Source organism: Schistocerca cancellata, chromosome 9 (genome assembly GCF_023864275.1).
Source record: "Schistocerca cancellata isolate TAMUIC-IGC-003103 chromosome 9, iqSchCanc2.1, whole genome shotgun sequence".
Lineage (NCBI taxonomy): Eukaryota > Metazoa > Arthropoda > Insecta > Orthoptera > Acrididae > Schistocerca > Schistocerca cancellata.
In genome coordinates, this window is record NC_064634.1 from 312,846,626 (window position 1) to 312,864,807 (window position 18,182).

The 18,182-nt window shown below is 45.2% G+C and overlaps 1 protein-coding gene across 1 annotated transcript in view; it reads right to left on the reverse strand.

Annotated features, from left to right (window-relative positions):
- Positions 1-8,230: 8,230 nt before the first annotated feature.
- Positions 8,231-18,182, reverse strand: part of LOC126101381 (uncharacterized) — a 101,801-nt gene continuing 91,849 nt past the window's right edge. Inside the window, exon 6 of the mRNA XM_049912047.1 lies at positions 8,231-8,385. Coding sequence (XP_049768004.1) covers positions 8,231-8,385 — 155 coding nt within the window. The remainder of the gene's footprint in view (positions 8,386-18,182) is intronic.

Here is an 18,182-nt window from a genome sequence, read left to right on the forward strand (position 1 = left end):
AATTGAAAACGGAAACCACGTGTGTACGTGTACCTCACCCCTCATGGTAATGTACATGTGCCTCAGTGAAAAAGACCAATAAAAAGGTGTTAGCATGTGGATGTAATGTGCTGTTCCAGTCTCTTCTGTACCTAAGGTCCATCACCGTTCCCTTTGGATCCCTACGTAATTCGGTGCTCTCCGATACACACGATCGAACAGAGGAGGAGTGGTACTCAAGCGTCAACTTTAGGTTACAATATCCCCGGATGTCATTAACATTTTAAAATGCAACAAACGGCACTGATTACGTATTTGTTTATATATTCAAATGTACTAACAAATCTAACGGTGTTCCATTTAAAAAAACGTAGGTTTGTGTTAAAAAACATACTTCCGTGCATTTTTCTATGGTTTGTATTAAACAATTACACTAGCCCCTCTCCTCACGTTCGGTCTGTGGAACCGGTTCGTCAGTATTTGATGTGGTTTACGAAATATACCCAGCGGTAATGTTAGGTGACTCACCCTGTATATTCCTACTGAAGTTGCCTTTGTATGTTATTTTGTAATACTAAAAGAGATGCCTGTTTTTATGTATAAATTTACTGTACAGTACTTCTTTTTGGCAAATAAACATGTACAGTGCGATTATCCGAACAAACCAGTTTTCCGAACACCCATGTCCCCCAATTACTTCGGATAATCGACGCTCTACTGTATTCCCATTTAAGTTACCCGACCATTTATGTTACACTTTTGGATGGGCTATACCGACTTTTAGGATTACAGAAAGGTATCTTTGAATACTTTCGATGCTTATTGTCCTGACTATTTGATAAGCGCTTCAGCCACTGAAAGAGTGCTCTAGACATCTTGTCTCCAGTTTCTCGTACAGATGCAACACGTTTTTCCAGAAACCTTCCAGTAAATCTAAGTCTTTCATTCGCCTTCCTAATATTAATTTTAAGCAACAGTCTCAATTCATATCGTTTGTAGTGTAGAGATACGTAATCGTGGCAGGATGAAATGAAACTTAAGGTACAACTAGGACGAATAGAAGGGATACGTTGACAGAACACATTCTGAGGCATCAAGGAACATACAGTTGGTAACAGAGGGTAAAAATTGTAAGGTGACCATAGCTTGATCACCGTTTGTACCCCGTTCTGCAAAACTTAAGGACGAGATAGATAAAGAAACATGACGTATTAATCTGTCAGTGGAAATGAATTAAAGTGAAAGAAACAGTTGCCAGAGGTCACAGAAAGTCTGACGTCATATGGCGTGAGGTTCGCTTGACTATAGCGCCAAATGTGGCTGGCTGCACAACATGAGGCAGTTGAAGGAACGGGAAAAGACGGCGTGTATCGATAAGCGAGTATTTACCATGGACTGTGGTGATGTTCTTTACAACAACATGGTCAGGAGACAACATCTAGATGATTTCACACTAGAGACTGGTCGAATTACAACGAGTGTAGCCTGAAAGTTTGGTGTTGCTCACAGAACTATTACACGAGCAAGAGGAGCGTTCCAAATCGCAGGCACTGCCGCCCGAAGGACAGGAGATCGTCGACCACGGTCAACTACACCGTGCGACAGGGAAGGGCATGTGCTATTGCAACCACATTTAACAGGATTGCAATCACACGCTCCACAGAGGCACAGCGACTGCGTGGAGATGGCCTCCTTGCTGGACAACCAGTACGTTTTTTACCGTTGACACCCAAGCATCGACGGCATCGCTTGCGATGGTGCCAACAGCATAGGTACTGGAACAACGAGGAGTGGAGCCTCATGCTCCTCTCGAATGAGAGCAGATTTAGTCTGAGTAGTGATCTTAGATGTGCTCCATATAGTGAGGGTGGGAATACGTAATGACCTCCGACTTTGAACACGCTATAGATACCGGTCATCGTTATTGAGACTCTGTACTCCATCACCATGCGCGTCTTTTCTTGGGGGCACTCGGCCCTGGTTTTATTTTTATGGACAACAACGCGTATCGCTTCCAACAGCACAGCTGGAGGAGCTCTGGGAACGAGAGGATGTTCGGCGAGTCGAGTGAACTGTCCGTTCCCCCCACATAAATCCCATCGAGAACGTGTAGGACGATTTGGGGGACGTATTGCTGAACGTCCATACGACCCAGAAATTGTCAACTGCGCTGGCGAAGGTGTAGAATGCCCTGCCACAAGAACTCCTTCCCAACCTTGTGGCCAGCTTAGTAACGCATTACAGAGCATGTGTAGCTGTCTACCGTGATCAGACACCTTATTAAGAACTATGTTCCGCTTTTTATAACGTCCAGGGAACCATCATAAAACGCGGCGAATTCGGTGTAGTTATTGTCTTTCAATAAAATTGTCACCTCTGTTCATTTCATTTCGTATTTCTTTGTTACCATCTGTACTTTAGTGTAGCGTTTCTTTCAACGTATGGTCGACGTTCATCGAGTTATATTACTCGGCAGTGACACATCATGCGGAAGTTACTGTCGTCTTTACATTTCGCACACGGCTGTTGTTTCAAGTGGATGTAGGTTGAAATAGTTATGAAGAGAGTTCTATAGAATAGCGTGGAGAGCTGCGTCACATTTCGGACTGAAGACCACAACAATGAGACCACCCTTCCCACTGGCCCCGCACGCTAACTTTCACACGTCTTCATACAGAGTAGAGACATTATATGAAACGAAAGGCAAGTGTTGGCCTCGAGTCACTTTCTCGCTATTTCGCTTCGAACGGAACACATACACCACCTTTTCCAGACGATTCCAGTAGTTGGGAGAACATGTTATGCAACTTCTGTATCCAGCGACGTGGCATTTACCTGTCTTTTCTTTTCTTTTTCCTTCTGCTTGCATTGGGAAAGCCAATGCATGTCACGCGAACGCACAACAACGGCCTTGTAGCAGATGACACGGTTCTCCAAAGCGCCTGGAGGGATGCTGGACCGCGTGGCGTGCAGCTAAACACAGTCCCTTGTTAGGTCGTTCCGCGAACACAGGACATGTCCCCAACTGAATGACGCCACTGGCTTTCGGCGAAATCGGTAAATGGATCGCTAAACAATAAGATGACCAGACTTCCGGTTCTGATACTCAGTGATGATGTGCTTGCTGGTCAATGATGACAACATGAACAATCGAACTTAAGTACAGCAGGTTTGTGCACCTAGTAGCAAAACTTAGTAAGAGATCGCATCAAAACAAGAACGCAGGGAGTACAGAGCACAGATTGATGGGAACTCATCTAGGTAAACCGAAGATTCACCTGGCGGTACCTAAGGAAAATAAGCAGTTTGCTATTCTTGATCTACATAAATACATAAATGAATTAGGATACAATCTGAGAGACCTTCTCAGATCGTGTACATGTGATGCCATTGCTTACTGTGCAGTGAAGTTAACAGAAGATCAAAACTAATTATAAAATGATTTAGAAAAGATACGCGAATGGTGAAAAAAGTGGTAATTTTCCCTGAGCTATAAAAAACATGAGATTCCCTATATGAGTACTACCAGAATTTCGTTGAATTTGTGTTACCTGGTAACTGGCACAGTTTAAGTGGTTTTCGATTCAACTAAATATTTAGGTATTACAGCTATGAACAAATCAAACTGGAACAATAATATGGAAAATTTTAAAGGAAAGGCGACTCAAAAACAAGTTTTGTTGAAAGAAATCTTAGAAGGTGCAACAGACCCGCTGATTATCTTCCTTACATTATCCTTGTCAGCACTTCCAGAGTACCGGAGTACATTGACAGAACAAATAGAAGTTCAGTGTAGGACGGCTTCTGAAGTTTCACCGCAACTCTCTTCGCTGCACAGCTCTGGAAGCAAGCCCGTTGCGTTCCGCGACTGTTCTCGCCCATTATTAAAATCCGGCCGAATCGGGGCAGCGGCTGACATGTTACAGATGACGTGTCAGAAGGATGCAGATGACTTCTTTACAATTCTCTCCAATTTTCACCATCATTAATTCCTGGGACTTCACTACAGATATAACATCGCTGACCGCGAAAGAAAATACTGCAAATTTTAGCATTCTCTATAGATGTTGCCTTTTCTTAGATGTCAACCTGTTGATGGGAAATTACACCAACACCGGCTGTGAGTTCGCCGCAGTTCTGTAGTCAGAGTGCGAATCTCTACAGAACAATGCCGAAAGTGTATCGTTAACGAAACTTCCTGGCAGATTAAAACTGTGTGCCGGACCGAGACTCGAACTCGGGAGCTCTGCCTACCGCGGGCAAGTGCTCTACCAACTGAGCTACTCAAGCACGACTCACGCTCCGTCCTCAGAGCTTCACTTCTGCCGGTAGATCGTCTCCTACCTTCCAAACTTTACAGAAGCTCTCCTGCGTATCTTGCAGAACTAGCACTCGTGAAAGAAAGGATATTGCGGAGACATGGCTTAGCCACAGCCTAGGGGATGTTTCCAGAACGAGATTTTCACTCTGCAGCGGAGTGTGCGCTGATATGTAACTTCCTAGCAGATTAAAACTGTGTGCCCGACCGAGACTCGAACTCGGGACCTTTGCCTTTCGCGGGCAAGTGCTCTACCAACTGAATGTTATTATCATTAACGCTGAAAAAAGTTTGACGAATCCATGTTTGGCGTGCTGACCTGAGAAGGCGTCTGCATACTGTTGTCGCTCTCGCGCGCTTGTCGATTCACTGTGACGCTGCTCTTTGCCGTTTTCATGCCCCCGCACACACTCTGCCATGGCTGAAAGTCACCGTCAGCCTTGGTGCTAACTGCAGAGTGGGAGCGACACTTTTAATCGTGCTACGCGATCATTGCACTATCATTACTGAACATGTCGTTTCGGCGTCTACGTATCGAGGAAAGTATGGACAGCGAGTCATACATCATGCTTTGCCTCTCCTTCAGGCAACTCAAAATGCCACGCTGCACCAGGATAACTAGTCATAAATACTCAGTAGTACCAGGAGCACATCCACAGATATCCAACGCAGCGCTGGACGAAACGTCTGCAACCGAAAAGTTTCTTGGACCACGGCCTCCGACCCAGAAGACTCACCAGCAACTATGACATCCGATCGTGAAAGCCTTAATTGTGGGAACGTAAGAAGTTCGGTAAACTCTTCTATAATCTCCTATTAAGAACGACCGTAACATTTTTCTTATCAGCAGGCCACACATTTGAAGATGTCGGTGGAAGATACTGCTAACCCTCAAATTCGCAAGTAGTAATCTGATCATATTATCTGTTGTTTACTAACGCGCCACATGCAGGTAACGAGTACACTACTTGCTAAAACTTTCCACTGGATGCATCACTCGTTTCCAGTCCACTCCCTGGCGGTGTCGCTCTTTACACAACCTCAAGCGGCGCTTACCACTATACGGAATTGTGTGACTCCTGAAGAGCTGCTCGATCACTGTATCCAGTCTACTTAACTCCTCACTCATATTCATTGTGGTACCTGGGCTACTGGTAGTAATTTGGAACTTACGAATCATTTCTTCCACTGATTTTGTGCGATTTTTTATAACCACCACCTGTAATACTCCACGGTCCGCATCCGTCAGCATATGAAGTCCGCCTGCTCTTGATTTCGCTAAGGTTGTTCCTTCGCGTTTCCACTCCACAATGATAACACAGCCGAGTTGGGCGGCTTTATAAGCGTTCAAATGTTCATACTACGGATTTGTTACTCAGGTGACACCTCATGACTAGTCTACGTTAAAAGTCACTGACCTCTCCTGAGCTACCTATTTGCTGTTACTACTTCTCTGCTGACAACACAATAATCGCCATCCTCTTTTCATAATGGCGTTTCCGCCATTCGTAATATCTAGTGGTCCGTTTCGCGTTACATAGGGGTGCCTGGATAATTTTGTTCAGATGGTATAGTTCCATTTATAGCTTCGGTACATAAATTGTTTTCTTTCATTGTACCTATGTTCTCGTCTTTGAATTTAACCAACTTATAATTTGCAATAACTCAAAGTGAAGATCTCGTGGGTTAGCATTTTTCTTGCAGACCCATTCTATTATTTTGTCTTCTGTTAAAGCACGGAATCATTTTGTCAGTACTCGCTGATGTTCGACATGAGAGTCTTGAATGTTGCTAATTTGAAGAATATCAAGAATTTTCTGAAGGTGGTACACCACATCTCGTAAGTATTTAAAAAAAATCGCACTTCATCGCCACGAGCTTACAGTAAATACTTATTTATCACAACCAGTTTCAGTATTCAGATCGTGAGGCATCATAAGACGGACATGAAAGCTGTTTTAAGCGGCTGTTGATACCTGACGACGATCTGAGGACTGGAACTGGTAGTAATAAAGCAGTACTTATTATCAGTTCTTGTCCGTGACCTCCACTGCTGGCGGTCGGCGCATCTAATTGCCTGCTATTTTCCTTTGGTGAGAGTGTCAGCAGAGGATACACAAAATCTTGTGATCCTAACAGCTGAGTTGCTGGGCCGAGATGTAAGAGACTTCAAGTTCGGATAACTGATAAGGGCTGGGAAAGCGGATTTCCGACCCCATGTCCATTCATACGACATCGAATTAAAGCCATTGATATGATGATATGGAGTCTGGTCAGCATTACTTGATCCTCAGGCTCTGCATGTAAAGTTTGCAAAGAATTTGTACGAGTGCCGGGTGTTGAGTCTAGTGGGTCTTACTCAGCAACAAAAACTCGCACGACAATATACTAGCTGCCCCCTTAAAAGAGCACACTGGTCGGCCTGGATCGCTGTAGGTGGTGTAGAACTGGTACCAATTGGTCACGTGATCCTCTATCGCCAGTTTGAGTCATGGTAATGAAGTGGTGCACGTATGACATTCGTTTGCATAGAATCAGCGCTTTAAGATGAATCGACGTGTTGATGTGGCAGAATGGCAGAAAGGAGATATCTTGTTCGGACGTACCTAAGACTACATCGTGAATGAAGTTTCCCGATGATTTGGTGTACCAATGCGAACGGTCCAATGTAGACAAGGAATTGTGTGACGCTCACAGCCAGTCGTAAAACGTTCTAAACGGCACGAACCATGGAAGACTGTGACGCACCGACTATGGCAATTGGTTTCAAACCAGATACGAAGTTTTGCTGTTAGTGAATCAGGTCCATATCAACGAGTTTTCGTGTGAATATTACAAGCAGTAGACGTGTGGAGTCGGGTCCCTCGCAAAGGCCGTTGAACACAGTGGGACATTGCACGACTTCAGAGGGCCAAACAACAAAGAAACTGAACAGTACGTGACTGAAGGCAACCCATGTGGTCCGACGAGTTAAACGATGCGAGGTACACCAGCAGCCAAATCGGACGGTTAAGCTATAGTATGTGAAGCGTCTACTTCAGCCTGGAGGTGCTTCTGTGATGTTTTGGGGGTATTTTCCATATCATCATTTAGGCCCAGTCAGTCAGCTTGCCCTGAACAAGACCCAGGATGTTTATTTGAACGTCCTCGGCAACCGTGACAAAAGCTGTGTTGCACGCTTACTTTCCTGGGTACACGAAAACTCAGCCACCGTATCGCACGTGGGCTGACCCGCTAAAGGAACTGACCTTAATGCAATAGAAAGTGTCTGGGGCTGTTCGAAAGATCAGGTGAAATATAGCAATCCACACACCTGGAACTTAAGTTGCTCTGTGCGATGTAATCGCTGAATGGCTTCAGGTGGATTTGCATACCTTAAGAAGATTTTGGACTTCATGCGTCTCAGAATCGAGGTCGTTGTCACGAATAGACGGTGTTTTACATGTTGTTACGGTCCCCTGAGGATGACTAATTTTTGTATAGTGTGCCAACAACATAATTCAAATGGCTCTGAGCACTGTGGGACTTAACATATGAGGTCATCAGTCCCTTATAACTTAGAACTGCTTAAACCTAACTAACCTAAGGACATCACACTCATCCATGCTCGAGGTAGGATTCGAACCTGCGACCGTAGCAGTCGCGCGGTTCCGGACTGAAGCGCTTAGAACCGCTCGGCCACCGCGGCCGTGCCAACAACAAAGCTCTGAAAAAACCTCTAATACTGGTAGCCTATCTTAGTATGGACACTTGTTTTCTGGTAAAGGAGGGAAGAATTAGAAGATGTGTGTTGTGAAACACTCTTTATTACTTCACCCACCAACAAGTCTATTAACCACATAGACTATATGAAAATCTAATCATTTACATGTACAAAACTTAAAGTTAATCAGGAAACTAGAAAGTTGGTAGCGATGCAAAGGCAGCGGCGCCTCAAGGGTCGTCTAGGATGGCGGCGAGCGGCAGCTGGGCGAGTGCCTTTCCCGAGATCTCGGAGAGCAGCCTGTTGTAGGCTGCGTCCAGCGCAGGCTCCAGCGCCGACCACAGCTGCTGCCAGTGCTCGTTCAGCAGCCGGTTCGCCTGCTCCTCTGCAACAGCCCACAAAAAGGAAGCAGGTCAAGCGCGTGGCGGAGGCCCGTGTGGGCAATGGGGCAGCACACAGTGGCAGCCGGTGGCAGCGCCGACAGCAACGTACTGGCGCCCGCCTGCTAGCCGATTCGGCGCGGCATGTGACAGATTCGCTCACTGCAGAAAGGACAGCGCCAGCACGCAGGCTGCTCTTCAATCCTCACACGATTTTATAGAATCTGTTCGGTAAAGTACAAGAGGGATTCGATAAATAGTGCAACACTTTTTTTTCCAGTTGTGGCTAAAAATATGCGAAATTTGCTGTGGTCATCACAGAATGTTCCCGCTTCAGCCCTTGTAGTTTCATGAAGTTGGGGTAGGTGGTGGCTCTATACGTAGCCTTCAAAATGGTCCCTGTAACGGAGGCGCGTTCCAAGCAAAGAGCTGTCACTGAATTTCTTTTGGAAGAACGCGAGAACAGCGCAGATATTCATAGGCGCTTGAAGAATGTGTGGTATCACGTATCAGTGCCATCCCAAGGTCGTCACAGTCAGTAATGGGATTGCAAATTCCCGTTAGACGCCGGTAGCGGTCGCGCGGGATCGGCGGACCCAGTAGTGCACCCCCACTGATCCACACCTCCAGCGGCTCCGTGTAACGAGCGCCACTCAACCGACTTGTACACAACACCACATAGAAAAAACACAGAACACAGGAGAAATCCACAGACAAATTCAACGGATCAGGAATATATGAACACTGCCAATCAGTATACAAACGACAAAGATGCAGGAACTTTCAAACAAGATGCTCAAAACACAGCCCTAAAATAACAGCACCCAAAGCACATCTGCTGACCACCTAACAGTATGTAACCACCCCAACTATATTAGCAAAAGATTTAAAAAATACTGAAATCCAGCTACAGCCTAGACCACAAACTGACAATAGAAGAGAAAGCAAACGAAGAAGGCACACAAGTTTTAAATGAAAACACTACACTCTGTAAAGTCACATTATTTAATACATTAAAGGAATTTTACAGAAAAGGCAACACAAACAGCTAATAGAACTTACACACAAACACACACACACACACACACACACACACACACACACACACACACACACACACACACACACACACACACAAAGAGAGAGAAAAAGTAAACAGAATTCAAATTCGGCGCCAAATTCTCTCAGCAACAAAGGAACGCCGACGTGAGCGCGTTTTAGAAAATGAACAGGCGTTTGGAAGGATGAAATTACAAAAAGTACATTAATATGTGTGTGCAGTGCTCTCAGAACGCTGAAGAAGTAGCATCAGTCATAGCAAAACGTGAGTAATAACGAATAAATGGGCAAAACATTTTGCCAAACCAAAATCACGTCCTTTAAAAATCAAGGGATATGTTAACTCACCGATGAAATTCACATTTACATCGCTTGGTTTGCAGATGACAAGCTATCAGTGCTGGACACCACACAGATTGTTCTGCAAAAGCCGGCCGTTGTGACCGAGCGGTTCTAGGCGTTACAGTCTGGAACCGCGCTACAGCTACAGTCGGGCATGAATGTGTGTGATGTCCTTAGATTAGTTAGATTTAAGTAGTTCTAAGTTCTAGGGGACTGATGACCTCAGAAATTAAGTCCCATAGTGCTCAGAGCCATTTGAACCATTTGTTCCGCAAAACCATATAATGTAAAATCACGGTAAGAACTCCGCTATAGTCGGTCCCAAGCCATGTTGAGAAAACAGGAGGGAGAGGAATAACACCTCGTTAAAAAACCTTGGTTCACCCGGCCCGGGTGATAGTACCTCATGAGAACCCCTTGCCAGGGATACGGTGAAGACCTCGACGACAGCGAAGGCGAAGAAGATGGACTTCGATACGGCGGAGCTGGCTGTCCAAGGCTAAAATGGACAGAGGGCACGATGGTTCCACGTGTTAGTGGCGGCACCCCGACAGCGTCCGTTCCACATGTTAGTGGCGGCTGAGTAAGTAATATTCCAGGCTAACACCTAGGTCTTAATTTGGGAATTCAGGGATGACTTTGGATTCCCTACTCTTTACAATTTACAACTTCAAGTCGCAAAATGGAAAGTTTGCACAATGGATGCTCTACCCCAGGTGGTAACCCGGATGAGGAATCCACCATTACATCATGTAATGCAATGGGATCTCGGATTCTGGGGAGTCCCAACATTTGCGGTGAAGAAGAGATGGAATATATTGAAAAGCCTTCCAAGTTCCAGTTCAAGAAGATGTACTACTTTGGAACATTAAATGTAAATTCTCTTTTGAAAAGTGGGAAACAAAAGGAATTAGAATTATTTTTGCAGAAGAACGATATACAAATTATAGCAGTCCAGGAAAGGCGATTCTTAGATGAGAATGTGGTTGATACACAACATTATAGAATTTATAAACGGAAACCAGCAGCGAGAATAATGGAAAACACGCCGATGTTTGGAACAGCATTTTATGTAAACGAAAAAGTCGTAGACATTGTAACAGAATTTAGATCGATTTCACAAAGAATATACATGTTAACAATAAAGTACAATAATAAAAGCTACCCTCATAAACTGTCATGCACCTATAAATGCTGACAACAGAAGAAATCTGGAGAAAGTAAATCAATTCTGGGGTCTTTTAGAATCTGAAATTTCTATCACAGCTAAAAAGAACATTAAAATACTTCTTGGCGACTTCAGTGCGCAAATTGGGAGGAAAAAGAAATTTAGGGCTGTTGTAGGTGAATATCCAGCACACTCATGATCAAACATAAATGGTGAAAGACTTCTCAATATGAGTAAAATGTTCCAGTTAAAACTCATGATCATGATTTATGGTGGAGGGCGTTAAACAGCTACGTCATCAGCGTCGTTGCATTAATGTTATACCGAAGAAGATTTTTACAATCTATGTACAAAGATCAATGAATCGGAAAACTACGTTTAATCCCACTACAGGAAACAAAGAGCAACCCCAAGAATGTGACGGTCATAAAAACTCGTAATAGAGCCCCAGCGAGACACAGCGGGATAACTAAATAAAATCATGGATAAAATACCTGTAAGGATGCTGTTAAAAAAGGGACAAATAACCGTGGTTGGATGGCGCCTTAGAAATAATACATTACCCAGCCACTCTGTGACACATTAAGTTCTCACACCAAGTATTTTGGGAAGAATTCCGGGCACCACACAAAAGTTTAAGACACGAACAACACTCGCCTCGTTATCGGTTAAAATAGAGGGAAGATCCTGTGGAAAACCCAGTTCAAACATCAAGTCGTCATATAAAATACACTCATTTAAAAGATGTCGTACTGACAGCTGTGTCCCGCATCTCTGACTTTCTGGGGGCTCCTCCCGGCGTAAAAGGAAGCCATGTGTCAATCGACAATGTCCCACGTTAAGCAGAGTAAGGGCTGCTTCTTCATACCGTCGCGAGCCGAAGGAGGTAATCCATGGTCGCACTGAAGTCTTGATGGAACGTAGTTTATTGTTCCAACCACTGTAACTCCCACCAACATACAGCCTTCCTGGTCACAAATGAAGTGACAGCCCGGAGAGGGACTGAACAGCGGGCAGGAGGGAGAAGGGAGCAAGCATCCTTAGCAGCAGCATCAGTGAGTTCGTTTCCCTGGATGCCTATGTGACCTGGAACCCAGCAAAAAATGATTTCCTTGTTTTGCCTATGCAAGAGAAGGAGAGCGTCCTGCAGCTGTTGCACCATCCGATCTGCTGGGTACATCTGTCCAAGAGCGAGAAGGGCACTTTGAGAATCAGAGCAGATGATAAATTTTTTGTGACGACGCCTTCTCATCTGCTCCATTGTCCTCAGGATAGTAAACAGTTCTGCGTAATAAACTGAAAACTGCTCTGGGAGCCCTATCCGGAGGACAATGTCGGGGAACACGACAGAACAACCGAATAAATCTCCCTGCTTAGAACCATCCGTGTAGACAGTAAAAAAATCTGGGTGGCTACGTAAAATTTCATTAAATTTAACTTTAAAAACATAGTCTTGGGTACAACGCTGCTTGTAAGCAGTCAGTTCTAAAGGCAATCTGGGCCTTGGTAGTAGCCAGGGGGAGGCCCTACACCAACCCTGGCTTTGGACCTAAATGCCACCAACCTGTAATAATTCAGGGCTTTCCCTTGCACGGATCCCAAATGGCCGTGTTGCTTGTGGCCGATGATAAAACAGTTGATTCAGTGGTGGCTGAGCAACATAACTGGATGCTGGCGATGTAGGAATGGACAATGCCCTATATTGTTGGTGTACCACGAGAAGAAGACGTCGAATAGGCAGTGGGGCTCATAGGCCTCTGCACACAAACTAACAACCGGGCTCGTGCGATAGATCCCTGTAGACAGCCTAATACCCTCGTGATGAACTGCATTTTAAGGTATGAAGGCCTCGCTGACCCATAAATCGGGCAACCGTATTCAAGCTTGGAATCGCACAGAGGCCTTATAAAGTTGGAGCAGGCGTTGCCTGCCAGCTCCCCAAGACCTATGACTGACACATTTCAGTATTTTTAAGGTTTTGAGACAGTTCTTTAAGATGTGGCAACTATGTTAATTTCTCATCAAAGATAAGACCTAGATACTTTACCTTTTCCTTAAAAGTGAGAATTGTGTGCCCCATTTTTAAAATGGGGAAACTAAACAGACAGAGGGAACGATTAAAATCAACACAAACTATTTTCTCACATGAGAATTTAAAACCCGTGGTGCAAGACCATTCCTCCAACCGCCTGACCATCAGCTTCAATTGCCGAGTGGCCGTGGCGAGACTGTAGGATGCACAGAAGATGGAGAAGTCGTCCACAAACAAGGAACATAGTACTGGACGTCGCACTGTGGTTGTAACACTATTGATTGCAATGGCGAAAGCCATGAAACGTAACACACTCCCTTGAGGGACATCATTCTCTTGCTTAAAACGGTCAGACAAGGCATTCCCAACCCTGTATCTAAAATATCTGTCCGAAAGAAAGGGCCATATGAAGGTCGGTAGACGTCCATGAAATCCCCACTGAAGGAGTTGCGACAAAATATTATGCCTCCAGGTAATATTGTAGGCCTTTTCCATATCGAAGAAAACACCGATAAGGTGTTACTTGCGAAGAAAGCTTACTGAATTGCATCTTCGAGCAGGGTCACGTTATCGAGAGTGGAGCGATACCTCTGAACCGTGAATTTACTTTCAAAACCTTTTCTTGAGAATTTACTTTATTTACTAGCGATTCCTGAAGAACATTAACACATTTAATCACACTATGTGAGCGTGGAAGCAGTTGCCAGTGGGTAACTGGTGAAAACAAATTAAATTTCTTTCAACAAATGGAAATTTAATTCCTAAAAGCCCTTTTTTTATACAGATTTAAAATTATAATCAGAAAACACCCTCAAAATATCAAGTTACAATTTTATTCAGAGGCAGAATACTGACGGTATGAGCTTTCGGGCTGAGAAACTTGTCGCTGCCTTTTGACACGGCCGTAGTCACGACCGCTCACAACAACCTCTGAAAGACTACACGCACATCGCAACACACCAGATTACTTTAAACTAAAATTTTTAACACACAAGCACATAAACTATGCATCCTGTAGGAGGGATGGAAATGGTACAAAACACTAACATTAAAAAAAATTAACTTGCCACCGAAAGTGCAACTTCATTTTAAAAGGAAAACTCTTACAGTGGAAGGGTGGCAACTTTATATACTAAAATGACCATTTAAATAAAAAAACCATGAAATGCAGTCTTACATAAAATATACAAACATGCTCTACATTATACATGCACCGCCTCTCAAGATGATAGACAAGATAAAAACATATTTCAGCAATTCGGCCGTTACAATTCAAGCAATAAATTCGTTAACACCGAATCCGACAAACATGACAGAGGCAGCTATTAACATATGCAGACCGACAGACAGACAGTCAGACACTAACTGCCTAACAAATGCGGACGAGAGACAGACGAGCAAGCTGGGGACGAGAGACTGACCAAGAAAACAAGTAGAATTTAACAAGTAAATGAAACAACATATCACGAATCACTTAACTCCTAATAAACTGCGATGTCTGGCGAAGACCTGGCGCATCACCCCCAAAACGCTCTCCCGAACCGTCCGCTGCCAGCCGCTTCAACGGACCCGTCTCACGGCGTCGCAGCTCGCACCGGCCAGACAGATGTTGTGGGTTGACTCCTGTTGCTCTCGTGTCGACCGCGCAGCCACTACCCCTCGCTATACGGCGCGGCCCACTGGACTCACGTGACGACCTCACATGCGCCGACGCTCAAGGCGGACAGGTCATCTTGTCTCTCAGTGCGCGACCTACCAACTGATCGATCCAACCGCCAATGACCGTTGCCTCCGCAACTCGAGCACACTGGCGGCCTAACACATACTAGCACTCCAGACGACAGACAGACACTGACTATCTTACACTGACCCAGCTGACCAACTGACCGACTGGCAAGCTCATAGCGCCGCTTAAATGCACGTGAACAGGCAACCTTTCCCCTTTCCCACCAGAGGGAGACACCAAAGCTGCGATTGCCACAGCAGCGCCACCGCCAGAAACGGAGGGCGACTGCTTCACACAACGCGCTGCGGCGCGCTCTTCAAAACAGTAATTTTTACCACGGCGCAACCTCCTTGACCCACACTGGGAGCGACTGAGTGGGGATCTGGTTTCAAGAACCCACACTAGGCGCCGATTGACCATACGCTTGTGTCTTTCCTACATAGCTTGTCAGGCTAATACTATGATGACTACCAGCGTCTGTCCGATCCTTTCCTGGTTTTAAAAATTGGGATTAAAATAGATTCTTTCCACGAGTTGGGAAAGTCGCCAGTTACTCAAATTTTATTGAAGAGCTGAAGGAGGACTTCCTTCGACCGTCGGTCCAACTGTTGCAACATGCCGTCGGTTATCAGGTCATTTCCAGGTGATATATCACAAGCAACTGACAATGCAGAATCCAGCTCCCACAGAGAGAAAGGCTGCTTGTATTCTTCCATGTTGATGGAACTAAAATCAAGAGAAACCTTCTCCTGGGCCTCCTGATATCGATGGAAGGTGGGTTCCTGCCTGCAATCAGCCATAATGGATTTATATGATTAAGCCATTGTCTGAGTTGTGTCCCTCATCGATGTTACAAAAGACGCATGTAATTGTACAGATGCTACTGGCAGTCGACAGTTGTGACTTGAGATCCTCCTGGTGGCTCCCCATACTTAACTTGCGGATGTGGACGTGTTGATGGAGTGCAGGTACTCTTGCCAAGACCTCTGCTTATTCTCTCGAATTATTCTCCTCGCCTTTGCTTGTGCTATTTGGGAGTTTGCAAGATTTGCATTTCTAGGGCATCGATTGAATCTGCGCATAGCTGCCCTCCTCTGCCTGATTGCAAAATGACACTCATCATTCCACCAACGGACGGGTCGCCTCCTAGGCACTTCCACGGACTTTGGGATGGATGCATCAGCTGTAATGTGATCCACCCAGTCCTGGACGCTGTCACATTGCTCGAAAGCTAACTGTCTGTAAAGAACACCACCTCGGTGGCTTTCTTCCAGGATCTGCTCCATCAGGCAGATCGATCCAGATAGGGAATGATCACTACCATGAAGGTCATTGTCCACTACCCACTGAGCAGTGTCCCCAAGAGCAGGCGAGCAGAAGGAGAGGTCTATGGCTGCAGACGAACCTGTAGTGGCGCTAAAATAAATGGCTTGACCAAAGTTCAGCAATTTAAGATCTGTTGTGTGTAGCATATCCTCAAGTACCCGGCCCTTGGGGCATGTGGTGTTAGAACCCCATAGTGCACAGTGTGCACTGAAGTCCCCCAAAAGAAGAAAGGGTAAGGGTAGTTCATCAAGAAGATGAGTGTGGACCCCACTATCAAGAGGCTCATGGGGTGGTAAGTACACAGAGAACACTGTGATGTCAACATGAGCCACTAATCGAACAACAACCGCTTGTAGTGTTGTTGTTAAGGGAATAGGTGAGGAGTGAAAAGTGTCCTTACAAACACTGCAACCCCAACTTTTCCCTTTCAACAGTAAGGTCGTCGTTTCTATAAAGGAGATAGCCTCCAAGTACAGGAGTGTCAGTCTCTTTAAAGTGAGTCCCTCGCAGGCAGAGACAAAATGGACTGTTCTATACAAGAAGTCGCAGTTCCTCCAGATGAGTCCTGTATCCATTGATATTCCATTGGAGTATGGGAGCCATTTTATCAACGTGGTCTTTATCCCTGTCTTTGCGCCAGGGTGGTGAGGCGCTCTGGTGATGAGGCTTCAAAATCCATGATGTCCTCATCAGCAGTCAGATGTGCCAGAATGATGTCTGATGGTACCCAGGTCAGCTTTTGACCCAAATGTTGGGATCCTTTCCCCGCTTCCTTTCCCATCAAGGATGAGGGGGAAATGGGGCTGTAAGAGCCACTTTTCTCTGAAGAAACTTGGCATTGAGGGGCACTCTGCTTTTGGGGTGTCTTCCAGCTGTGCACTGTGGAAGCATTACTTGTTCCTTCCATCGTCTGGATCGCTATGTCATTCACTTTACTTTGGCACATACAGGTGCATGTACAGGTGCTAGAGGTGGATAAGGGAACACTGGACGTCATCTGTACAGGTGCTAGAGGTGGATAAGGGAACACTGGACGTCGTCTAAGTCGAAGCGTCGACTTCAGTAACAGGTTTCTGCACCACCAAAGCATAAGAAGTGACAAAGACAAGGGGTTGCATCACCTGATAGTCCCTTTTGGCTTCTGCGTTGGGGAGCTGCTTGGTCCCTTTGATTTCCTGAATTTTGTATTCCTCTGCAAAAACAGGGCAGCCTCAGCTCCAGACTGGGTGGCTCCCAAAGCAGTTAATGCAGACTGCTGGAGATGGATAGTCAGTCCCAGCTTCAGGGGCTGCCTTTGCACACTTCCAACAAGTTGCTTCGCCCCTGCAACTCAGCCTTGTATGGCCAAAACGCTGGAATTTGAAGCATTGCTTAGGGTTAGGTGCATAGGGCTGAACCCTAAGTCAGAGGAAACCTGCCTTGATGTGTTCAGGTAGCGTTGGAGTATTGGAAGTCACAATAAAAGTGGCAGTCTTCTCAATCTCTCCATTGTTCTTGTGAGTCCTTTGTTCCACATCTGTGATCCCTATGGTGCCCATTCTTGTTTGAGTTCAGAAAAGTCTATATCCATAATACCCCGGCAGGTTACCACACCTTAAGGGAGTTATGCAACTCAACAATGTTGTCGTACTCACTCAATATCTGTGATTTCTTAAGTTCCACCTGCTTAGCCCAGTTAGTCTCAACAAGTAAGGAACCATTTCTCAACTGCTTAATAGATTTTAGAGTACCAGCCAACCCTTCTAAGCCTTTATGGATATAGAATGGGGGCAATTTTTCAAACATCCACTCCTTCCTCTTGATCACTATGATTGTGATTCATAACTCCTTGAACCCCATTAGAAGACAAGAAGTTGATTATCAGGAGGACAAGCCTCCCTCATTCGTTTGGATGAATGAGTGTGAGAACTCCCAGGCAGTACAACATTCCCGCTGGGAGGAGAAGAATTATTATTATCATTATAGAAGGGTTTTGTGGGCGCAGGACAGCAAGGTCTTCAGTGCCCGTTCAGTATCATAGTGAGACGGGTGTCAAGGAAAAAACTCAGAACATTTACATATAACGGAACAGAAAACATGGGGAACAATCATTGAAAAATATGTGCTCACCCACACCGAAGCGTGGGATGAAGCAGGGCGTCAGCAGTAA